At 38.0% G+C, this 27222-nt stretch overlaps 1 protein-coding gene across 1 annotated transcript; it reads left to right on the top strand.

Moving 5' to 3' along the window:
- The first annotated feature begins 750 nt into the window (after window positions 1-750).
- KL (klotho) lies at window positions 751-23648 on the top strand. The gene is made up of 5 exons (XM_053456363.1): window positions 751-1656; window positions 16685-17195; window positions 18206-18474; window positions 21106-22222; window positions 23084-23648. The coding sequence occupies exons 1-5, from the start codon at window positions 937-939 to the stop codon at window positions 23419-23421; spliced, it is 2955 nt and encodes a 984-aa protein (XP_053312338.1). The 5' UTR covers window positions 751-936; the 3' UTR covers window positions 23422-23648.
- Window positions 23649-27222: the final 3574 nt, after the last annotated feature.

Here is a 27222-nt window from a genome sequence, read left to right as displayed (position 1 = left end):
TTTTACTTTTAACTGCTGGTAAATTTTTTTGTTTTTAAATATAAAAAGGTAATTGTCTATTATAGTATTTTTATGGACAGATAACATCCCTGTAATACTGATTTCCCTTTTTTAACAAACAATGTTATGCACTATTTCTTATGTCCTGTTTACCCATTGTACAACGCTGCGGAATATGACAGTGCTATATAAAATAACTAATAAGAACAATAGATAATGTTAAAGATACTGTTCCACCTACTCTGGTAAATTACATGTAAAACCTTTATAACCAAATGTAGCATTCGAAACACCCTTTCTAGAATTGTTTCCCAAAATAATGATTTAATCAATTAAAATATTTCATTCTGGGTTATACAAAACTGTTAACTGTTAAAGAAACAGAACACATTCTTAAAGAATTCTGTGTTGTCTTTCTGTGATCAAATCTTATTAAAACACTAAAAAAGATTTCCCCCCTAACTGAGGTCATGATGATCTCAATGCATGTTTGATTTCAGTGGGACAGCACCTTTAAGTTTGGTTTATAAGTACACAACCATATGTAGAACTGGGTAAAGCTAAACAAACCTGTCTCTCTAAAGCTACATTCATCCACTGGGGTACCTGATCTCACCTGTCCACGAGCCGGTGGTCCCTGCGCCAGTGGGATGCATGGTGTGTAGTGGTCATTCATGGTCACGCAGCCCCACGCAGCTCCACGCAGCAGAGGGTGTGCTGAGCACGGATGAGCTTCTCGCTAATTATTGATGGCCACTCCTTCGTCAGTACTCAGTACCGGAGGCTGCTCACACCTCACGCAGGGGACCGGCGATAAATTGGCTTCCCACCGAACGTGAACGACAGAACGTGGCAAGCACCTTGCGGAGTATTATATACCGGGCGCGGGGAGAGCCATTCACCTGCCGTGGATTCCCACCCCAGCCAGGCTGCGCTATGACGGGCCGGTCACTTCTGCTGTGGGTGGCTTGGACCTGCGCGATCTGTGCTGTCCACGGAAATTCGCACGATACGTGGGCTAGGTTTCACAGCCTCCCTTTCCCCGAGGATAACCTGTTCCTCTATGACACCTTCCCAGCGGACTTTATGTGGTCCGTGGGGACAGCCGCTTATCAGGTGGAGGGAGGCTGGCAGCAGGATGGCAAAGCACCTTCCATTTGGGACACCTTCTGCCACAAAAGTGACCAAGCGAGGGCCACCGGAGACGTGGCCAGTGACAGCTACAACAACGTCTTCAGGGACACGGCGGCTCTGGAATTCTTGGGTGTCACACATTACAGGTTCTCCATTTCTTGGCCAAGGCTGTTCCCAAATGGAACAGAAGCCGGTCCCAATGAAGCAGGATATAACTACTACATGAATCTCATCCGGAGGCTGAAGGAACTCAGCATAGAGCCCGTGGTTACCCTCTACCACTGGGATCTGCCCCAGAAGCTGCAAGATACATATGGTGGTTGGATCAATGACTCTATGGTGGGCGTCTTTGAAGCCTATGCTAAGGAGTGTTTTAAGCTTTTTGGACATTTTGTAAAGTTCTGGATCACTATTGACAATCCTTATGTGGTGGCTTGGCATGGCTACTCCACTGGCAGTATGCCCCCTGGCATCAGAGGAGAGAAATTGCTTGGATACCGAGCTGGGCACAATCTCATAAAGGTGAGACATATGACAACTTGGGCAGGGATCTGTCTATAAAGTCACCTGTGCAATCTCAAGACATGCCAGGGTGAGATCACATTCAAACTATCCAGGGGCAGAAACATAGCAAATGGGTAAAGATATTAGAATAGTGTGGTTTATATAGACTGTACACTCATCCTTTTCAGGACCAGAGAATGTAAAACATATTGATGGTTGCTGTCACCATGACTCCCACAATTAATTAAACGCTAAATATTCAATCTGTGCTTAAAAACATTCTGTCCCAATCAATAGCTGCTTCTTTTGAAATAAATGCACATATCCACTTAATTACATATAATTAATTTACTGGGTACCCTAACGAGAATAAGCATTGTTTGTGATTAAGGTGCTTTAGTGATGTGTTTAAAAGAAAATTACAAAAAAACACAATTGCAGCCACTTTTTCCTTGGGGGCTTAGGCTGTTAATCACATTCTCTTGTCTGTGCCAAAAACCTGACCATAGGTGAAAAAAACAATAATCGCCTATTGATTTTTGTTGCAGAGGCAAATTATAGTGTTGATAGGGTCAAATAATATGACCACATTTACACAAATATTCCCCTTTAAGGTACAAAACAAGTCTAGAACAAATGTTTAATGAAAATATCATTTCAGGATTTGGAGTGTATTGTAAGGGTAGCATTCAGTTTTTATATCATTCTAAAATTTAGATGCATTAGAAGAGTTACATCCTCATGGATATCTCTGGAGAGCTGGAGCTCCTTAGAGACAATTGGCAATATTGTAATAAATCTCTTTTTATTTGCACAGAACTCATCCTAACCAATATTTAGAAGCGATGTTTAACTCAATGAAGAGTAATGATTTAGGTCAACATGGGTAATGATGTTCTGCTTTAATTGGGTGCAGGGAAGCCCTTTAGCCAGCTGACACATATACTGTACAGGAGTTAAAGTCATTCTGAAGACATTAGGGTTGACCAGGTAGCCAATAGTCCTTAAAAGTGTCAGTAAATACTTACTAGTATTTTTAATGGTTATTTTATAAATATCCCATTATATTGTACTGTGGTATATGATGGTGCTATTTAAATCACTAAGTGATAATAATAAAGTGACATTACTCTGTCTATGGATTTGTTTTATTTTTATGGATTTGACAAAAAAGATATCTGCCCACAGCGCCAGGTAATAACTAATCGACACCTGGTCAAAATTGTACCCTTGGGGTGCGTTGAATACATTTGGATTTCCTGATATAAATACATCTGTTTGATACTCTTACTGTGCACTGAATTTCTGTTTGACTATTTATGCTGCTGAGACTTATTGCTGAACCTTATCGGATGTTCCCTAGTAGCCTACTTGTAAGTTACGTGTGTTTTTTGTATGGTATACTCTCAAGTGCATTTGTTCTTAGTGTGCCCTACTACTTTGTTACATATATCCATTTTAAACAAATTAGTGCGGCAGGTTATATTTTGATGTATATCTGGGGGAGCCAATTTGTTCTTAAGCCAAATCCCGGCCTGGCTCCTCAAGAGTGGAGAAGTATGGAGTAGAAGACAAGATTTTGTCTCCCTTTTGACTTTATTCTTCATATTTGACCTCATGGACATTCACAAGGGTTTATTATTCGAGGAAATTCAGCTTTTCTCCTGAACTTGGCCGATGAACTTGAAAGGATTGGCACCATAAACCCTGCACAGATCCCTCTCAGGTTTAAAGTGAGATGCTGAGTTCAGCTCAATATAGTAGGAAGGAAAACTTTTGCAACTGAATTCAGCATTTCAAACGTAATTCCCAGTCCCGTTGAATGCCCATACCTTTCACACCACAGCAAAAAAAAAGGCATTTGTAAAATGTTTTTGCTGTTTTCATATGATCTGGTTTATTTACTTAGCACAATAGAGAGTGTAACTACTGTTATATCTAGGTGGAGCAGCACCTTTAAATTAGTTGGTATCGTAAGATCTGTCGTAAGACCTTAGAAATCAGGCATAAGTACAGTATGTGAACTTGCCATGGTATTCATATAAGTTTTTTATTTTTGCGGAAAAAAAAAATTTTTTCCCCTTCTGTATCACAATAGTGCAAAATCTGTCAGTAAATGTTTCCCTAAGTATACGTGTTATTATAATGCTATGCTTAATATGCCATGAAGATCTGGAAGAAAGTACAGTAGTGACGTGCCAACTGGACATGTTAAATATATCTTAATATAATCATAACAACCTGAACCTGAAAATCCATCTGGATACCCAGTGTATGGTGCCAGGAATAATAAATATAATGTCGATATTAAAATTAATATATTTTTGTCAGCGAACAACACAAAACTAAGATGATTTCTATTTGGCGTAATTATGTTACAGAAACTGAGCTTAATGAAATGTTCCCTATGACTGATTTTGTAGACGTGATGTCTGATGCGATTAATGGCTGCTGGTATAACTGCTCACATTTATACTCGTGACAACACAAAAGAATGTTCAAACTTTGATTTATTAAAAGGTATCTGAATCATAAATCAAAGTGTCCTATGTTTTAGGTCATCATTCGCCATCTCAGTAGACAATACTACAATAAATTTAAAGAACCGTTGATCCCCCTGCAACAAAATGCCCCATAAATTGACCAAAGTTAAAACTACAATATTTAATATATAAGCTGTTTACAGCATATTAATCCCATGTTTTCCCATCTAATCTCTCCATACATGAAGACTTCTCAATTGATGTTTCATCCAACTTTAGCCACAACTTTAGGTGCCATTCTGGAATCTTCCTGGTGATCATCGATTTGCTAACATACAGTTAAAGGTATTTGGAGAAGGATTTAACGTGCTAGAAAGCGGGCAGATTATGTTGCATTTTAGGCTCTCATACGTTTGTTGTAGATCCTCAGTGTGTTAGGCGTATGAAAACCCCACAGGCAAGTTGACTTAACTCAAAACCATAAAATTAAGTCCATTTGAAAAGAAGCTCATCTATTCATGAAGGGGTCAAGTTCAGTTGAGTACTGCTAAGTTAGACACTGCAAGTTCAATTTGACAGTAAGTACTTCCATTTGGCTTCTTCAACCTTTATATAAAAAAATGGTCACTTACCAATGGAACAGACATCTTGAGCTGACTGCAGGTGAGTACACCATGTAGACACAGGCCGCAGAGATCGTGTTCGGTCAAATACATTTCCTTCCAAGGATTCTGCAGAATTTTGCAATGCATTTCAAAAAGGACTACATTAATATTTAATGGGGACACTTAGCGATCATATGCATTGAAGTGCGTATGATGGCTGGAGTGTCACTTTAACTGCAGCCAACTCATTTTGACCTTCTGTAAGAAACCCGATTTGACTGAAGGTTCTAGCATGTATGTATCAATGGATTATACAGCCTTATAATGATATAGAGGGACAAAAAATGTTCCATGTTTACATTAACAGAAAGGGAATTGCGGGATCCTCTCCTTGTATAAGCAATATACTAACCATTAGTTTAGGTTTTTGGCAATATGCCAAATAAAAACACTACAATAAGGTTTGAAAAACGCTACTACCTGTTATTGACTGGTATTGAGTGTATAATTATGTCAGGTAATGAGAACTTGCCTCCTTTGAAATCCTGGGAACTCTCCAGGTTTGACCTGAAGTCTCCAGGTGAAGCTCTGGTTCCCCAGGTCTCTGAGGCCTACCCCCTCTTCAACCAGTTCCATCCCACTAAAGGCTGGGGCTAGCCCAGCCCCACCCTCATTCATGGCTAGCCCCACCCCCTATGCAGTTAACCTGCCCCCAAGAAAAATTAGAACTCTGGGTAAGTCTGCCCTGGTAGGTTCCATTGACTTTAATGAAATCTATTAAGACAATGGACAACTTTGAAATCAATACTAAAAGTAAATTCCCTTGTTATAAAAAAAAAACATTAATTGCGCTCTTTTGTACATTTAGTAAAATAACCTTAGCAGCTCATTTTATTTCTCTAAAGGTTCAATAACATATACTTTTAAGAAGTTTTCTCAGTTTCTGTGGTAAAAAAATTATCACACTTGCTTTTGTCACCTAGAAAATGTTCCCAAAAGAAAGTATGAAGGTGACAAGATTTAATTTAATTAAAGGATTGTTTCTGAGAAGGGTTTAGATATTTAGCACCACTAAGAAAGGGTGCCCTTAATTCTGCATCTAGTTACAAAAGTCAGCAAAGTAGGTAAACAGCACCGTTAACACCTTCACTAGAGTCAAACAGTCGTATTTTATGACATGCTTTGAGTTCATTGGAACATAAAAACTAATTCAACTACATGTTATTTCAGGCTGTAAATGCAGGATGTTTCTTGCTATGTACGAATATTTGCTGACAAATCAATGATGATGCCCTATTACTACTGAATACAGAGAAACTACTAGTTTTACAGGTAGCGTACAGAACAGCAATACATTACATATTCTGAAAAACAGGGCCACACTGGGGACAACAATGAGGCCCTGGGACTTTAATGCTGGTGGCCACTTAATGACATAAGCGTAGCCGACAGCTGGATTTGACAGGTAGTAAGTTATTATACGTTTTTATGCTCATATAGCATGTGGCAGCAGCACACTGCACCACCCAATCTGCCAGGTGAGTATGAGCGCTGATGACCAGTGGCCCATTCAGCATTTACACCGTGTGCCAGATGGCCAGTCCAGGCCCCATGACAAACATACAGTATTTACTTGTATAGATAAATGCAAGAATGATGGAATGAATTTGCAAAATACAGTTCCCATTACACAAAATAGATAAATACTAAATAATGATTAAACATATTCTAGGTGAGTATGGGAGGATCTCACAACAAGACTTTTTTTGGAGTTAAAATAAAACTTACAGTGATTATATGTGATTATATACTGTATATATATATATATATATTCAGAAATAGGTTTGTCCTAGATTTTGAGTAGCACAAAAAAACAGTTTCTTAACCCTCAGTCCTTTAAGGTACACACTTGGGTGCCCAGCCATACTTTATAGCCAATTAGCCATATTGCTTTAGTATATAAAGGTGGGTAAAATTATCTGATCTATTGCGATATAAGCAGGCCAGCATGCAGGAAAAACGCCTGATCCCTGCTAAAATGCAGGATTTGTCACTGTAACAAACGATCTATTCCTTACATGGCTGTTTTGCCAAACATGACCCACTAAGGCTCTCCTGCAATGCATAGTCTTCTTTGGAAACCATTAATGAGATATGTCAGTGATGCTAGCCCCAAAGTAACTATTCTTATGTTTGATTGACTGGTTGATTTATTAACCCTGTTAATCTGTAAAAACATATATTTTAGCACCATTAGTGCCATTCAAATTTAATTACAGAGCTTTAACACATTCCATTACAGCAACACTAAGGGGATTAATATTTCTCTCATATTCTTTTATAATAATAATCAGACAGGTTCAGACAAGTAGTTTGTACCAAACGAAAGTGTGGAATGTTCAGTTTTATGATCTGTACTTAAAAAAAAAAAAAATACATACATTTTATGTACAAAATATCAACAACTATGATGCTCGATGTAACTTTTCTTTTTTTTTATATTTTCAATAAAATATGTAAGAAAATATCATATTAATTCAATTAATTAGATTGTAAGCTCACCAGACAGGGCATCTTCTTCTTCTTCTGTAACAGTACGTGTTAACATGCTTTGTTACTATTGTATATTGCCAGTGTTTTTTATTAATTTGATATTTGCCCTTTATATTAGTGCTACAGAATCAGCTGATGTTTTATAAATAAAATGTAATGTAGTTGCCTAAAATAGAAACCGCACAATTTTCAAACTACAAATTATCTTCAGTGTACAGGTTACCAGTAGAATAGCACTTTGTATTGTACTGGCTCTTATACAAGGTATGCTTAAAAAATATTTAAGTCTCTTTGTTCCTACTTTTGACCCTCAACTGGCATGTATAAAAGTCTCCAAAACTGGATTCTTACATTAAAATTCTATCATTGTTTTGGTGCTAATAATTTTATACATTATCACTGACAGAGATACATTTTGCCATAATCTGACCGACAATCAAAGTCAATATTTTTTTTACTCAATTCTTTACTCAAGAAGAAAATCTTTAGCAAACAGCATTCATTAGCCACTTGCTTTCCATTCTAGGGGAATTACAAAATTAAATTACACATCAACTGCATCCTTAAAAGTATAGGAGGTTCTTAAGGTTGTCACTCAAATGTAACTAAATCAAAGCTATGATAAGTGGCCTAGCCTCAAAGGAAATATTGTGTCCCAACCCCAGGCGATCCAACTTAATTGGAGTACCGCGGCACATAAAGTGTGTTAATGGAGTAAAGTCACATATAAAGTGTCAATTGATTAGTGAACATTTTTGTGATATAAGCGAATAGACGATTCTTGTGTAATTCTTGTGACACTTGTTAACCAAGGGCCATTAGAAAGGTTAAGAACAGTAAGTCCCGCACCGGATGGTTAGACATTTGCTTTATCACCTCAAGGGCCTTGACATGTCTTAGGAAGACTGGAATGCAGCGTCAGACACAATGAGATGCTGGAACCCTAGCCTTAAGGTCAATCCGTCACCTTTGAGATTCTTTGTCTCATTGAATTTTCCTCCTAAAAGTCCCATTATATAGGTATTTTTGTTTACTACCAGTCCCAATATTCAGGATGAAGTGTAACATGAAATTTAGGCCAATGATGCTGCACATGCAACAGAAAGGTGTAAATGCATCATGTAATATATATCTAGTCTATCAATAAATTAATAGTTATTAATGGTTATTAAGTTTACCATCAATGGATGAAAATATAAATTCATCCCAATTCAAATATCCCAAAACATAATATGTGTCATTTATTTTTCTTTCTAGGTGCTGTATTTATTGTACCAATATTATTTATTTAATCAATTTATTGTTGGGATGATAGATCATATAATTAGTCCCAAGAAAATTTTACTCATCAAAACACCTACTAGCATTTCCCTCTAAATTATCTTTGATAATATTTACTTACTCAGCAAACCATCAGTCCAATCATAATATTTTATTTCTATATATCAAATTCAGCTGGCCCCATATAGTACAGCAAAAAACTTTGAAAAACAAACTTTATTATTATTTAGCCAAAAAAAACAGTTTCGTACTTTCTATATCAGAGCATCATTCACCAAGCGGTGAATTCCAGCTATTACATCTCTAGGGACAGAGAAATCAATTTTTTTTTGGTTTTCGGAGTCTCTGAAATCATTCAAATGGCTTTGACCCTATTTATTGGGACTCCAGATACTGAGAAAGAAACTCCATTAAAAAAAAAATAATTATAATTTATCAGTGGTGATTTCCTCTGAAATTCCTTTGAGATGGAAGTTATTTCTAAAAGATCTTTCTTCAAGTTCAGATATCTTGCCTTTTGATATTTTGTGTTTGAAGTAATTTAACTTCAACTTGTGTTGTTCTGAATTCTTTATCTTGCTGAACCATAATGTCTGATAATATCGAAATTCAGCTGTGTTTGTTTTAAATTCCATTTTCATTTTGTCATATAAATTATCCATGGCCCCAGTTAAACTCTTCTGTGTAATTGCTTTGGGTGCTGAAAGCTCAGATACTCGATCCTGTACTTGAATATGAAATATTTCATGTAGAGTTGGTGAGAGTGATCTTCTTTGAGGTTTTGTGGCTACTTTTCGGAGAATAAAATGAATTTATTGATTTATGGATTTATTTTTATCATGCTTTTCCTCAATTGTGAGTTTTGTCTTTTTTTGTAACCACGATCTCAATTGTTTCACATGTCACCAGATCAATGGCCCATCTATTGTTTTAGATTAACCAGTATAGATAATATTCTCTGACCCAAAATTTAATTCGTAATTCAATTAAAGTAGTTTGGTTTCAAATGCAGGTGAGAATCTTTTGCTAAATGATTCAAATATATTAGCCTTTTTTGTCTTATCAAAGTAAATGAGAGAGCTTCTGGACATTATCACTGTTTATCAGAACATATAGTACCTACAAGGCGTTTTATATAATCACTATTTGTGTGTGTCAAATCATAATTAGCATCCTCCTCTTACTTTCTCCATCTAATCGATGTATGTTCTTTAAATATTTGTTCTTTATCCTCCGGTGTGGAGGAAAAAAACTGCAGTTATATTCTATTACCGTATATGCAGTTATTATGTTTTACACCTCATCAAACCCGTGTAGTGAGAATAAAAATATATAAATGAAAACCTATTGTATAATATCAGATGGGGGGAACTCATCTTAAGTTCCTTTTCCCAGGACCTGCATGGTGATCATCTTGGTAAAGGAGGAGAACAAGAAAGGAGAATTGTGTCATAGCAGGGGACTAATAGATATGCTATTTATCCCACATTTTGCAACAGATCTCATCTTCCCATAAATTTAAACCCAATATTTACATAATGGCTTCTCTAAGCCTAGTAAATCTAAAGAACAGATCACTGCCCTAATGCCTCAAATGGTTCATGGAGCATGCAATCTAATATGGCCACTTGCCACTCTTGCACTAGAAGGCTCTGTTTGCTAAAGGGAGTTGTGGTTTCAACTCTGTCACTTAGCTATTCATTGTGAAGGGCCAACACTGGCAAGTTTCTCCAGCAAAAAGGGCTGAGCTGGCCCTGCATAATGTATAAAGCACTATAAGGGGAACAATTGAAGCAGAATAATGAATACGGATATGCGGAGAAAGAGAAAGCATTTTTCTGTGAAACTGTCTGCATTCTGACCTCTTTATGCACTTCCACAAAAAGGTGTAGCCGGGCAGACAGCCTCTTTCCCTGTTCCTCCAATAGAGAGGGTGTGCCTTTTGAGAGAGAGTGTGCATGAGAGTGTAAGAGAGCCTGAGAAAGTGGAAGAGAACATGAAAGAGAGTGAGAGTATAAGAGAATGTGAGTGAGAGTGTGAGAGAGCATGAGAGTGAATGAGAGTGAGTGACAACAAATTTTGTTTACAAGCGGAAAAAGCCTTCCATATTTCATCCAAACCAAAAAGGCACAAAAGGAAATTTGATGTCTGAAAACGTATGGACCAAAAACAAAACAAAAAATGTGTCTGAATAGTTTTGGTCCATTTTCAAAAGTCTAACGGTCATCAATAATAGGATCAAATATCATTAACCAATCTGTCTTTTCAGAAGCACCATAAAAGCTACATAGAAACATAAAATGTGATGGTTGATAAGCTATCTAGCCCATCTAGTCTGCCTATCTTTCCTAATGTAAATATTTAAATACCTCAATCAGCTGGTCTCAGACCAGTGTCGCTCCACTTATATAGAAATCTAACCATGGGGTCCTAATATATGCCGGTACATATATATATATATATATATATATATATATTTATATACATACACATATATATCATTTGTTCTGCATCACTTCCCATGTTGGCAAGATCTAACCATGTTTCTGGGTATTGACAAATTGCTGGCCTGTTGTCTTCATAGAGAGGAGCTGCAGGGAAATAACAAAAACAAGATTGTTTATCATTTAAGATTAATTTTTAGTTACTCTGAAAACCACTGTAGGTTAATAAACTCTTGACTTTGGATGCTGTGCCAACAAAGGGCCCTTTTCACCTGTTGACTCATCCCCTCGTAATTTGGTGAGGTCTTTACTATATCCCATTTTCCCACGATCTCTCAGCAAATTCAAACCCTATTAAAAAAAACACATAACACATGGATAATAATAAAAGTATTCATGCCAGCCGTAAGCCAAGGTGGCGTTGCCAAATTCTGATCTTTGAAAACCGCAAAACAAGGTATAATTATTTTTTTTTTTACATTTGGCATTAATCAAAGTATTCACAGTTTTTCCGCCCCTGGAGGTTTTTCGCCTTGCCAGATTCTGATCAGGGACAGGCAGGCTATATATATATAGCAGCCATAGCCCCTGCAACCTGTGTACTCAACAGCCGTCTATGAGACATTTTAACAAAATAAAGCATGCAAGGCCATATTCCGGGAAGACCCAGTGTCAGAAGTGAGGAAAGATGGTCTTAATTAAAAGCCTTTACGAGGCTCTCAGTAGCTCATGGCCAGTTTATTTAGCCATTTTGTTTATAAATGATGTTTTCTAAAGAGGTAGATCTTTGCATTGCTCTTTGATCAAATTTAGAATGCATCTTCACATCTTTGTGTTTAGTGCAGAAATTATATCTGTGCCCTACACTATCTTCAACTTCTTGAGAAATTGTGATCCAGACATTCATCATTGAAATCCTAAATGCCTGTCTGTTACTGCTTTCCTAAACCAATTACCTAGAAGTATTGGTTTGTCAACCTATCTTTAGGCTGCTTTATGTGACAGGTAAAGTACCTCAATTCTAGAATTATTTTCTGTAAATCAGGTGGAAAAAAAATGGCACTTTACCAAAAACATCATGTACAATGTGTACTTTGCCCATGGTACTTCGGGGAAAGTTGAATCAGATCTTGGACTCACCATTATTCACGATGGAGTTAATATTATACCTAAATGGATTATCAAGTGATTAGTTTACGTTTTGAGCTTCACCCACGGTATTGGAGGTGTAGAAATGAATCTACCAGAGGTCTTTTTCTCGTTTCTTCAGACGTGTCACCTGCAGACGGCATAAAAAACTGTCTACGAAACGTATTGCGTTTAAAATGGTTCAGTGGTTTTAGATACAATTGGACACATTGCACAGATATTGTGGTTACAACATAACATTTGAGTAACTCACATGACCATACAAAGGGGACTTTCTCCAGGAGCTGACCATGAGTCTTCTAAATATTAACCCATTAAAAGCGTGTGCCAAAATTTCTGTTGCAGTGATTTGCTGATGGCGGCAACCAAGTTCTGCTGTCTTTTTGAAATCCATTAAACATTCCGCGTTCACAGAAATTAAAAATCGTTCCGCTTAATATCTCTACATTTACTATTATCTTTTCTTTATATAATGCCAACTTGTTACACGTTGCTTCTTGCAGTACTTGTATTGAAAGGGTTTGACAAAACTAGAATTGACAGACCCAGACACATCGATATATTAGGTAAAGAGGTCCCTGCTCACAGGTTTACAATCTAGAGGGGATGTATTGTATTTTTATGGAAGAAAGAGATTCTAAAACTGGGGAACTTCAAAAAGCAAAAGACATTAATACACAAACATTATGCTTTTTGGGATATTGGTACTTTTGTGGATGAAGTGCAAATAATAAAAAATACCGTATTTGCTCGATTATAAGACGACCCCGATTATAAGACGACCCCCCAAAATCAAAATATTAATTTAGGAAAAAAACAAAAAGCCTGAATATAAGACTACCCTATAGGGAAAAAGTTTTACCAGTAAATATTAATTAATGTAAATTATTTTCATGTTTAATAAAAGCTATGATTGAGAAAAATATATTTTTTAAATTTCCTTTTATTTGCCAACCTGCCCCCCCCAGTTATGCCACTCTGCCCCCAGAAATGCTTTATACCCCCCTATTTGCCACTCTGCCCCATGATATGCCTTATACCCCTGTATGCCACTCTGGCATATAGGGGGTTAAAAGGCATATCATGGGGCTGAGTGGCATATAGGGGGGTATAAAGCATTTCTGGAGGTATATAGGCATATCATGGGGCTGAGTGGCATATAGGGGGTTAAAATGCATTTCTGGAGGTCCAGAAATGCATTTTAACCCCCTATATGCCACTCAGCCCCATGATATGCCTTTTAACCCAGCATGTACTGGCTGCCTTGGCTTGATAGGAGTGTGATTGCTGTTAGCAGTTTGATATATATATATATATCAAACTGCTAACAGCAATCACACTCCTATCAAGCCAAGGCAGCCAGTACATGCTGGAACCTGGGGATGATAGCAGTGGGATTACAGCCTCCATATGCCATGCTACAACCCCCACCCCCCTTACACATCCATGCTATCACACACACACTCACACTCATTCACAAACATTTAAATACTCATTCATTCCCTTAATCACACACACTTCACACATACTCAAAAACCCTCCCCCACCCCCTCACCTGAACTGCAGATCTCCCACTCGAAGACTTCTGCAGGGGACCGGCTGTAGCAACTTCTCTGGCCCCGCCCTCAGAGGAGGGAGGGGGGAGATAGAGTTCTGTGAGGACGCTGCAAGCTTCCTGCCCTGCTTCTAACAGAAGAGACGCTGCTCGCGACCGGTAAGCAGCATGGCGCCAGCATTTTTTTGGGGTCTGATTAGAAGACGACCCCGATTATAAGACGAGGGGTATTTTTCAGAGCATTTGCTCTGGAAAAAACCTCGTCTTATAATCGAGCAAATACGGTAATGCTAAACCTATGGGAGTCACTTAAACGTTGCAAGACCAGTTCTAATCATTTCCCCTGAGACAGCCTAATATGATCCCCAAATGTAAAAATGTGTATAAAATGTTTATAAAAGCACAACACCTACTATGGCCAAAACATGATTTGCACCAGAGCGAATTTCCCCATAAGGCAGATTTTGCATGTGATTGGAGTGCTGTTTTAAGGCTAGGTTTCCACTTGGGTTTTTGTCCGGCGTTTTTTTCTTGATGAAAAACGCCAGGAAAACTGCCAAGAAAACTGCCACTGCATTTACCTGCGTTTTGGCGGTTTTTCTGCAGTTTTTTCTGGCGTTTTAGCCTTTCTGTGGAAATTGCTTTTTTTGACCTTAGGCAGTTTTTCCAGCCTTTACAAGTTAGAAGTTTCACCCAGCTAAAAGGGATTAGGATAAATGGCAAGTATCTGCCCTCTCCTGATGTCATTTACTTGGTAGACCCTTTTGTCTCTTTTCTGTGGTTTGTAAGGCATGCTTTATTTCGAATGTCTGCTCTTCTGGGAAGATTGGCCCCAAATGATGGTGCAAATTGTTTGCTGTTGCTTTTGGCACGCAGGATCCGGTCGCGTATGTTTGTTTGTAATGGCATGTTTGTTCCAAATGGTGTAAAATTCAATATGAACCAGTCCAGGACTTTGTTTTGTGTGAAACTGTTTGTTTTCAGCCTATTGCTCGTAGGACACACAGATACTGGGTCCATCCTCTGCATTGTAACTGTGGAAAAAACGCCATAAAAAACGCCAAGGCAATAAACCCACATGGCTTTTTCATGGCGTTTTTTCTCTCCCATAGACTTCTATTGGAGAAAAAAAACCAAGATTTCTTGCAAAAAACGCCAGAGTGTCAACATGCTGCGATTTTGAAAAACTGCCACAGAGCCCAAAAAAGCAGAAAAACGCCAAAGAGGACTGAAAAAACGCCAAACAGAAAAACGCCAAGTGGAAATTGCATTTTGCGATTTCCTATTGAATTACAGCTAACATGTCGCTGCAGCCGTTTTTCACAAAAAAAACGCCAGGTGGCGCTATTGGCGTTTTTATAGGCGTTTTTAGCAAAAAAAAACCAAATGGAAACCTAGCCTAAGGGGAATATTTACGCCCTTCATGCTTCCTACCTTGGATCGTCCCTAGTTTCCCACAGCAATAAATGATAGTGTTGGCATCACACAAATGAGGGGGAAGAAGAACTTTGGAAAGCTGCAGCAGAGAAATGATACTTCTTTCGCACATAGTGCTTCACCTGGCAGGTATATCTCTGTATAAGTCATTAGTTGAATCTCATGATAGGTCCTCTTTATTTGTTCCCTGGATAAACCTGTAATCATTGTGTCTAGTTTTGGAATACAAATCTTACCCTCTTCAGTGATTCAGACATCACTGAATGTCTTCAATTCTGCCAAGCAAACGGGGGAGGGCTGGGACTACTCCATGCCAGAGCAAAATACGCAATAATATAGTGTCACAAAACATTTGTTAAGCAAGAGCAACAATGCTTATGCTCGTGTCCATTGCATATTTGTCAAAATAGGCTGCATACAAGTAGCACAGTAAGGATACGGCCATATGGCATAAATGCTGCCTAAAGCCCTGTTACTCTAAAATGTACAACGTAAAAAGATTTCTGCCGTGACCCAAAATCCTCAAGACAGAGCAGCTGAGTCAGCGTTTTGCCCCCTCTTACCAGCCCTTCTATGCAAACAGACAATATCATGTCTAATATTTAAATCATATTTCATGGTAGGTTCTGCAGTGTGCATGCGATATGTGCACGTTTGATCTACAGCAACATAATACCGGTATGTCTCTTCCACAGAGAAATCACTCCAAAAATTGTCTTTCTAAAACAGCATCAACCTAAAGTATGTCTGCCATCCGGTGGTGAAAATAATGAAGTGTACTTTTCACAGACTGGGGTACAATGGATAGGGGAAAGCAGGATATATAGTATGCTGCTGGAGACAATGGCACAAAGATTACTACCCCTCAGCTCCAAATAAAAGACACTGTGCACTTCTGGTGGAACGCATTTGTTGGGTTTTCTGTGGCTTAAGTTTTAAGGGTGAATCTAATGGAATCCGCACAAGTGTCTCTAGCTACTACATCTCTGAAGCCTTAGTGTTGAATATCAAGCTTATGTTATCACATGGACTTTAAGTAAGGATATTTAACAAACATTTACCTAACCATAGTCTCTTAGTCTCTTGTGGCTCTCTGTGGTGCTTATTGAGCACCCACTCTGTATCCATTAATTGGAACTCTTTGGCTCTGAAAGGCTTCATAATAAATCTTTAAATACTCACAAAGTATACAATGTATCTTCTTAATATCTCATAACTTGTATTCTCAACAGAAACTATATGCTTTCCCCAACCTTGATCCTTATCCCATGGACGTCACTATTTCTTTTTTGACTATAATGAAATCTACCATTACTCCATTTTCTTAATCTCCCTTAACCTTCTAACAGATTTAGGCTGGCAAGAGCATGGCCTTCTTCTTTACCAGTAGGTTCTATGTTTGCTCATGTTATTGTTATATTTTTTTATTTTCTCTTCGTTGTAATAGCACTACAGAATCTGCTGGTATACTCTAACTAAAATGTCTAATAATAATAATAATATTTCATATTAAATAATAATGTTTTTTTGTTCCTACAGGCACATGCCGCAGTATGGCATCTCTATGATAAACACTTTCGCTCAGTACAAGGTGGACAGCTGTCTATAGCTCTGGCTTCCCATTGGATAAAACCAATTAACATGACAGAACATTTCATCAGAGAGTGTCAAAAGTCTTTGGATTTTGTCTTGGGATGGTTTGCCAAACCTATATTTTTAGATGGCGATTACCCACAGTCGATGAAGAGCAATCTTTCCTCTCTTTTGCCCGAATTTACGTATGAGGAAAAACAATTCAATAAAGGCACAGCTGACTTTTTTGCTCTTTCATTTGGTCCTAATCTAAGTTTTCAGTTGTTAGATCCAGATATGAAATTTCGACAAAAGGAGTCAATAGACCTGAGGAAGATCCTTTACTGGATTCACATGGAGTACAACAAACCCCGGATATTTATTGTTGAGAATAGTTGGTTACTCTCAGCCATTACTAAAAGGGAGGATGCAAAGTATATGTATTATCTAAAGAAGTTTGTCATGGAAACGTTGAAAGGTATGATACGTATTTATGTGAAAATACATAGTATTCAAGTCACCTACTGCTGTGAGTAAATCAGTACTCTAATGGAGTCAGGGGACACTGGAGTGTAAGCCACTTTCCATCTTTACTCAATTATCAGTGTTCTGCATCTATAATAGAGTTTAACATTCTGCCTCTTTGATAAGATCCACACGGCCTTCCAACATTTAACACAATTACAATACCAGATGGTTTGTCTGGTGTAGAACTGGTATTCTTGGCATGGATTTTTTGCCAGCAATACTTAATGAAGGAGGGTTGTACCAATTGACCATACATCCTATCTTTATTGCATAAACCATTGTATAGGCTCAAACATTGAATGGAGACCCTCTAGCGTTACATTTGTTATACTCTCTAACTAGTTGTTGTAACTCTGGGTCCATTGGTGTTGTAGACATTCTAGTGGCTGGGCATGCCAACTCCCTGCCACATTCAAGGCAATTTAGAGCTAGCCCTACCATATGCACATCTGACTCTGCCTTGTTGCCTCATACACACCACCTTTCCCCTGCCAGAGGTATCCTCAATATTGATGAATATCTAATTGAGATGTTTCTACTGAATCTAATTTAGTTTGAGCCATTTATACGTTTCATTTAGGGGGGGGCTCCATTAATCAAATGCACTTTAATGCATTTGATAGCTGCATGGTCCATTTAGATTTTCATGGTATCTCCCCCTTGCAAATGTATGGAGGGACTCTGCAGAATATAAATATTAGTAAATATCAGTTTATAAGAAATCTATATTAAACCTTCCCATAAACACACAGGGACCTCTTAGACCAAAGGGAGACAATAGGCATCTTTTTAATCTTCTTATAATTTAGTGCCCTCTCTGCCAAAACTACTCTATAGTAACCTTTGATATATAAGTGACAAAGTGACATGAGAGCTATAGCTTCAAACTCTATAAAATGATATTTGAACATATTTAATATTTTGGTAATACCTAAAGTTGTTTCTTTTATTTTTTCCTAGCAATTAAGTATGATAAGGTGAATGTTACTGGATACACTGCTTGGTCCTTAATGGATGGTTTTGAATGGCTCAGAGAATACAGAAATAGACGTGGACTGTTTTATGTGGATTTTATGAGCCATAACAAGAAACTTATGCCCAAATCATCAGCATTGTTTTATCAGCAACTTATTAAGAAGAATGGCTTCCCACCGCTACCAGAAAATGAGGCACTACATGGTACTTTTCCATGCAACTTTGCCTGGGGGACGTCAGCGTACACCATACAGGTATCTCGGAACACAAAGCTGGCTTAACATCATCAGACATACAAAAAATGTCCTCAGTATAAAACCGTGGGAAGATTGCATACTAACTACAATTTTGGTAATTCGTTAGGTTGACATGCTTTTTTGATATTAAATCACGGGAATTAGAAAAATAATTTAAGGAAAAATCATACACCATTTTAAGTAATAATAATAATAATGTACCATTCCAACATCTTAGCTGAGCAGCCGCTTCCCCTCCATTTGTTAAGGACTAGTTAGATCTTTGTTAGCATAGACATTTCTGATTTTTTCGGCAGACCTCTTACTCCCTAGGATTAGTCAACTAGGGTTTAGCTAGCTGTTTGACGTGTATGGACCTCTACGGGATTACATCTGCATTTCTCCCTACCTATTGCTTGTATTTGGAGTTTGCCTTAGTAGTCTCCTTCTAATAAAGTTGGTTTTGTTATTTGTTATTTTGTATCTTTTCTATGGAGATTTGCATTCTTTCCCAATTTGAGTCACTAGTAATCATTGTTTTTAGGTTATTTTGATACAATCAAAGTTATAATATATTTTATATTTTGCATAACAGGATACGCCATAGTCAGATATCAAAATCTAGACTAGAAGTATGGCAATAGCATTCCCTAAAATAATGTAATTACCTGAAAAAAAGAAAGCAAAATCTGAAAATATGCTGTCTCTAAGTGTTTATTATAAACTATACAGAATACTAAAAATCAATGTCACATGTTTTTTTTTTGTTTGTTTTTAAAAAGTTTGTTACCAAGGCAAAAAAACCCATGCAATTAATGTGAACAAAACATTACACAAAAAGCACTAAAAGTAAGATGGGGCAATGGGTAAAAATGACTGTGTCAAACATCAATAGTGCATGAACCAAGCCATCTGGAAAAAAAAACTCAAAAACTTTATTATGTAATTATGCTGGTGACATATTAAAAAGTTGCACAAACATACCATTATTAAATAATATTGTGTTATGTTTTAGCACAGTAATATTTGTATTCATGCAAATACACACAAGGTGACATAGCTGTTTTATTTGTTTAGTCTTGCTTCCCCCCCGAGCAGATAATGTTCTGTGTGCATGTCTTAAAGAACACACAACCCCAAACATTGGCACCCAGGGCGGATTCTGGATGTGGCACCCTGTTTGTGTTTTCTTTGATCTCCCCTTTTCTCATTATCTTTCTTTTTTCTTTATCTCATCTCTCCCATTTATTTTTATTTATCCTCCTATTTTACTCTGTCTCTCCTCCTATATTACTTATTTCTTCCACTCCTCTTTATCTTTCCCCTTCTCTTAATTGTCTCCTTTCTATCCATCACTCTCCTTTCTCCCCATCTCTCATCATTTGTCTCCTTTATCTTTAACTCATGCATCCCTTTTCTATTTATCTCTTGTTTATCTCTCCCTTTTCCACATCCATTTTTCTCATTATTGCTTCCTTCTCACTATCTCTCCCCTTTCAACCCACCTTTCCTCTTTCTCATAGTCTGTTCATGCAGTGCTCTGTTTCAATGGTCCATCGCATGCGCAAGGGAGTAGTAAAACAGAGGCCTGTATGAACAGACTTTATGCTCCCTTTATTTTGGGCAACTTAGAGGGAGATCATCAACTGGCCCTGCTCCTCCAGTCCAGTCCACCTCTGGAGAGAGCTGTCAGGATGGAGGTAGGGTGGCCACATTTTTTCTATTAAGGACAAACTGTGTCCTTCCCAATGTTATAATACACATCTCCTGTATACCACGGGGTATTACCATCTCCATATCTCCTCCAAAATGTGCAAAAAAAAAAAGGAACAGGAGCTCTTCTTCGGAGTATAAAATGTAAGCATAAAATAGTAAGGACTCATAATCACAAGCACATGGGTTATAGTGGCTCAAATATTCCAACTGTCTAAAGCGTTTCGTGCTGAGAGGCAATCACTTACTAGTTTATGTTTGAAGTAAAAAAAAGCTAACATTTTATTATTATAAGAGCTGAAAAAGTTTTTTGCACATTTTATTGTTGCCATTCAGGGACATGCATGCAGTGGATGAGACACACGGACATATCTATAACTGATTCACATATGCACAGTCACATACATATTAAATACATTTTATATTATTATTATTTAGTGTTTTCTATAGCGCCATCATATTCTGTAGCGCTGTACAATGGGTGGACGGACATATTGATTTCTGATTTAATAAATTTAGAATATAATAGGCTACAGCCATTGCAGTCAATGACCAGACATTACACACACAGTCACACAAACAGACAAACTCAGTTACATACACACATAGTGGATTTCTTACCTGAGCTCCAATCAGGAGAGGCTTCTAAACTCAAATCAGGAGAGTTGAGATGTCGCCCCTGATTGGCTGAGACATTCAGTCAGAACTGTCATTGTCCCCTGTCCAGCTGCCTGTCCCACATGAAGAGGGCTGGTGCGGGGAGATAGTTTCAGTTGGGGGCATATGGTGGGGCAGAATATTATGTAGGGGAAAGCAACACCGCTGTTGCTGGCTTGCTGCTTGCCCACATATTGATGCGGCCCTGACTAGTTTGTACCATATTAAACTTGCCTTGTAAAATATGGCAAATCCCTAATCTTTCATTTTCTTTTGCAGGTGGACACTACTCCATCACAGTTCAATGACCCTAGTGTCTATGTATGGGATATGAATAAAACTAAAGGCCTTAGAAAAGTAGAAGGGGTAAAAGTACCAAAGAGAAAAACGCATTGTGTTGATTTCGCTTCCATAAGACTTCAAATATCCATGCTCCGTGGAATACACGTCACTCATTTTTATTTCTCACTCATGTGGGCTGCCATACTTCCTCATGGAAATCTCTCTCAAATCAATCACAAACTCCTACACTACTACCAGTGTTTTGTCAGCGAACTTGTACGAGTCAACATCACGCCAGTTGTGGCGCTGTGGCAGCCAATTGCAGAAAATCAGGGCTTGCCTTTAAAGCTTGCTAAAAGTGGTGGCTGGGAGAATTACCACACCATTCATGCCTTTGTGGATTACGCAAGACTCTGTTTTAAGGAACTTGGCGATTTTGTGGGCATGTGGGTAACCATGAATGAGCCTTCAATGAGGAACTTGACCTACACAGCGGGCCACAACCTTTTGAAAGCCCATGCAATGGCCTGGCACGCATATGACAAAGAGTTCAGAAGTACGCAGAAAGGAAAAATATCCATAGCCCTTCAAGCTGATTGGGTAGAACCAGCTTGCCCCTTTTCAGAAAATGATAAAAATACCAGCCAAAGGATTCTTGAGTTTGAGGTTGGACGGCTCGCAGACCCAATTTTTCTTACTGGGGATTATCCTAAATTGATGAGAGACTGGCTGATGAAAGGAAGCAGCCTTGATTTGTTTGAAGTTCACTTGCCTTATTTTACAGAAGATGAAAAGAAAATGATTAAGGGAACCTATGACTTTTTCGCTTTCACCCATTACACTACTGAACTTGTGCATTGGGAGGAGGAAGACGTCGCCAAGTATGACCACAGTCTTAAAGTACAGTTTATCACAGATAGCACGTGGATACAGTCACCTCACAAATACGCCGTCGTTCCCTGGGGACTCCGGAAAATTCTGAACTGGATAAAATCAAAGTATGGTAACGTCCCAATTTATATATTAGCCAATGGTATTGATAACAGTCAGGATCCAGTTGAAGACAAACTAAGAATCTATTACATGAAGAACTACGTTAATGAGGCATTAAAAGGTGAGATTCTGATATTCATTTTCTTGTTTTTTTTTTTTTTTTTTAAATTCACTGAAGGAGAGACAGATTTAAGATTTGGTATCCAGGACACTTTCTTTAGACTGGGGAGAAGCAATGAGGTGCAATTGGTCATACTTACTCCTCATCCACTTCCCCTCCTACTTAACACAACTTTAGGGTTCAACCCCATCCCAATGTATAGTCAGCTAAGCCTCTGAAGCTGGTTAGGCATGCCCTTTTGACAAAGCTACTCCCCCCAGAAGAAGAAAGAAGTCCTAGTCTATTCTGGGAAGTGCCAAGGTATGATGAGTACATATTATGCACAAAATTTACAGGAGTTGCTGTCATAACTTGGCCATGCAGAGCGGTTGGTACTCCAATCTGATTGCCCTTATCAAATCAGGATGTTAGAAACTATTCGAATCAGGCCTGGACTTGCCATCGGGCACATGCCTGTTGGGCCAGTGCCTTGTAATGCCTCCAACTCTGCTCCTGCACCTGAGGCCACCAGCTCTGTAAACGTGGCCACGTGCTGAAAAGGTGTTTGCGGGTGATGTAAAGGTGCAGCAGCCATTAGCATTAGCATGATTTATCGGCTGCTAGCCAGTGCAATTCTCATGCAAATGATTCATGTAAACCTTTGTGTTTTTTTTTTATTTTTTTACTTTTTTAATTTAAATGACAGACCTGTTTTAATAAGAAATTACAATAATTTATTCTAATGAGACTTGTGTTTAATTGGTTACAGGGCACAGTAATCATGAAATGCTTAACTATGCAATCCCTAAAGAATAAAGGTCTGCAGTAAATAAGATCTATTATTATGTTAACTCATTCCATTTCCAATTATATCTTTTTCAGCGACGCTGATTGATGGAGTCAATCTTCGTGGGTATTTTGTATATTCCTTTAATGACAGGACGGACCCTGGATACGGCTTGTACACCTATCTTGCAAATCAGTATGAGGCCAAGCCATCAATGAGACAGTATAGAAAAATCATTAATAACAATGGATTTCCCAGCGTAAACATGACTGCTCCAACATGTCCTGTGGAGATTGATACATGCTTAGACTGTCACTTCTTCCAGACAAGAAAATACTTGTTAGCATTTGTTGCCTTTATATGTTTTATTTTTATTCTCTCTGTTTTTATGATTACATATTATTCAAGAAAAGGTAAAAGAAGATATAAGTAGAGGGTGTGCTTAAAATTGGTTTTGCACAATCACATGGGACTGTCTCCTTCACTGAACGAAGGATGTTACCCACCGGTAATTATTCTAGAACAGGGGCCCGTTTGCACTGTGTAATACTGTGAACCCTTGTACTGGAAAATCCACTTGTTGTGATGCAATAGCTGGCTTTGTAGAGAAATCTATTTTGTAATCTCCATTGTATTGTTTTATTGGGCCCTTTTTTTTTTTTTTTTTTTTTTAGAAATTCTACAATATAGTCTATTTTAATGAATCACAAGAGAGAAAGGAAATATAAGAATCTATGTAAGATTTGCTTTTTTAGAGCAAATTTTTAGGAACAAAATCATTTACTGGCTGATATTTTAAATATAATATGCAAGGATTTTAGGATGGCTTCTTTTTTTGAAAAGCGCAAGTCTAGTGTTCTGGAAGATGTTTTATGACATGCATTTTAGAGGAATTAAATGAAAATTTAGCTCATTTTAAACTTTGAAACAGGATGTTTATGTAGATAATGTCCCATTTTAGTGTATGGACTGCAAAGACTGGATTTCATGTAAGGCTGACCAAACACAGCCCTATATAGTGGGGAGCACAATGACCAAAACATCCCTCTAGATCGGTGGTTCTCAACCCGTGTATCCTCAGGACCCACATTTGTCTTTGGTCATTAAGTCGCGACCCAAAAATAACCTCAGAAAAGATGAGGGAGTGGAAAGGCTGTCCGCGGCTGCAGCAGGAAGAGGAGCAATCAGAGAAAAACTTTATTCAGCCCCCACTAGGAGCAGACAGCGACTGCAAAGCAATCAAGCGACTTGCTTTACGGTCGGGGAGTAATACTAAAGTACATGCCGGACCGGAGGCTGCCTGATGGCCCTGATTATTGCGGCCGCGGTCCTGACAGCCTGCGGCTCGCGGATTGCCGCTAGAATGTGTAAGGCAGCCCCAGGAAAGTGAAATTTTCCCGGTATGCCTCCACTCCGGCCCTGACCCTCCGCGACCCACTGAAGAAAGGGTCCACTTTTGGGTTGCGACCCATGAGTTGAGAACCACTGCTCTAGATCTACCAACAAAAATTGAAAGATACCCTTTGATTTACATTTTATTATTCAGTTTTGCTAATATATTGAAGAGTATAGAACAGTACATCTGCTTACATGAGCTATAACGTTACTAGGAAATCAGAGTCAAGCATTAAAAAGTGTCCAACATAGTGTCATAAACTCAGGCTGGATAAATAAAAACGGTTTATTCAATTCATATAAAAGTTAAAGTGTGAAAAGGCCATTTCTTTTTATCTTGTCGGGGGGTTCATCCTGATGAAATGTGTCAGGCTGTTAAATTTGTTTTGTGTCTACACACATGTGATTAACTAGTACCTGGTTAAACTCTTATATGGATTAAATAAAGCTTTTTGGATTTATGGAACTCCATCTGTCTGTTGGAAGTATTTTCATTTTCCATAGTGGATTGGCCCCAGTAATATTCTGCTCTCCCAGTGTAAATATAAATCAGTAAAATAAACTGTATTAGGTATATCCCTAAGTGCCGCAACATAACTATGGAGAAGAGACCCATACCCTAAAAAATATGGTTTCCTTATTGTTGCTCTTCCTCCTCTCGTTTATTTTTCTATGCAAGAGGTGAGGCGGGTGTACATGGCTAATCTTCTAGACATGGACCTACATCACCACGGTTCTCTACGGGTCAAGGTAGGGCTGGTGTGGAGGCAATCACCCCCTGGACCTCTCTGATTTAAAGATTTTGGGCTACTGTCTGGAGTATTATTGCGTGTAGTATTTGGAATTTCACCTATAGCCACCATGAAGTCTAGAGTAACAGTTGGGGCTTTAGGAGGAATTTACTCATTGATTAAATCCTTTCTGTAGCCTGTGTTTTTATGCCTTATATTTGTGTTACTGTATTTTGGACAAGACTAAATAAACACATTGGGCATGTTGTCTTCCAAATGTTCCATGGTCTGTTTAATCACTGGTATCTCGGGCTGGAAAAGCCACACAAGCCTTCTCTCTTATGGGTCCCCACCAACCTGCACATTAAGACTACAGGGTGTAGAGCCAGGGACAAAGAGTGTGGAGCATGAAAACATTAGATTTGCACGCAAAAATATATACCTATTACATTAGGCTTTGTCTCAGGACACTTGTTCTTGTTTTACCCCTGTGCTGTATGTAAACATCTAAAGAAAATCACAATGTGTTTTGTGGGAAGAAAGAGATTGCTTACTGAGAGCCCCATGTTTCAGTTTTGCTACATACTCTGCAAATTTTAATGGGGATCTCCCATTGTTGTTTTTATTGCAGCTATCACATTAAACATGTTTTCCCCCAGAAATATTGTATTGCTTCCTGTTTTTAGATAATACAGTATTTTCAGACACATGGTATACTGTAGAGTGCTTGCTCTGAGAATGGGGGTCTAATCATATACCACATGCATTTGAACTGAAAGTGATCCCATTATTTCAATGGCAGCCGCTTCATGCCATTGATTGGCTGCTTTGTTAAACGGTGGAGGATTGATTTTAATCTGTGTCGGTGAGACTGCATGGAACACTAAACTGTACCTTTGAATATGTTGAGCAAATAGTAATCACTTTCTACCTACAAATATGTACTGCAGTGAAATTGGTGATCCCCATAAGAAATGGCTCTCAGCGGTGGAGAAAGTCAAGGTTTAGCTTGCTAGAATTCACAGTCTCTTCAGAGGTTAAACCGCTCCTAGGATGAAGCCCCCTATTCCATTCTTTCCTAACTCTACTCCATCCTTTCTTACCTCTGTCCCATGCTTTTGTTTCTCCACACCTTGGCTCACAGGGCATGCCTTTGAAAATAAAACAATGGCTATTCTAACAACAGAATAGCTCACAATATCAGTGCAAGCAACACTCTTAGACCTTAATCTTGAATACCAGGAAATGTGATTAAATTCCTAGATCATTGTAAGTTCAAACAAATCTGTATAGCTTCCGGAGAATCGTGCAACAAGATTATATTGTAAATAAACTATGTAGCCTCAATTCGGTTACCTGTGAAAACCTGTGAAGGCTTTGTGGTAAAATCATACACAAGAGCAAGCAACATCCAACATCCAAATCCTAAAAACAATGGTGAAATTCATTAATTAATATCTGATTAATCTTAATGCAGGTTTTGGCCACAAGAGAAGCTCATTACAGCTAATGCAGTACAACCAGTAGGGGGTAATTTTACATTTGTGGATGCTTTTTCAATGTATCATAGTGCCAAAAAAACAGCGATTACTATTATATTGCGCATATTCACCCATATTTGTTTTCTTTAAGTTGTTGCTATTAATTTTTTGATGTGAGTTTACCTCCTTCTTATAGCTATATAGTTTTTTAAATATGCAGTGGTATTGCTCCTGGCTATAAATAGTAATTTATGGTTTTATTACATCATTTTCTTTTTTTTGCTTGATTATGATTTGTATGCAACAAATATAGAGATGAAGATGAATTTGTTTGAGTGACAAATTTTCTGGATTTTATATATTGTATATTTTGCGTATATTATTTAGAAATACTTACTGCTGGTTGAGTTTTTTTCCTTTTTGCCTTAAGTTTTGTATTTTTAAAAGTGAAAACATATGTTTCAATTTTGGAATTAATATTAATGTGGTGTGGTAATAAATCTATAAAACTCCAAATTCAGTGGTATATAATTAAGTGTATGAGAAGCATAGTGGCTGTCTTTTTTATTATACAGTCATGTACCTGTTTACACCGGTACATTGCGTTTCAGTCTCACTGTATATACG

This window comes from Spea bombifrons, chromosome 2 (assembly GCF_027358695.1).
Source record: "Spea bombifrons isolate aSpeBom1 chromosome 2, aSpeBom1.2.pri, whole genome shotgun sequence".
Lineage (NCBI taxonomy): Eukaryota > Metazoa > Chordata > Amphibia > Anura > Pelobatidae > Spea > Spea bombifrons.
The sequence above is the reverse complement of the archived record's forward strand: the minus strand, read 5'-3'. Positions and strand labels throughout refer to the sequence as shown.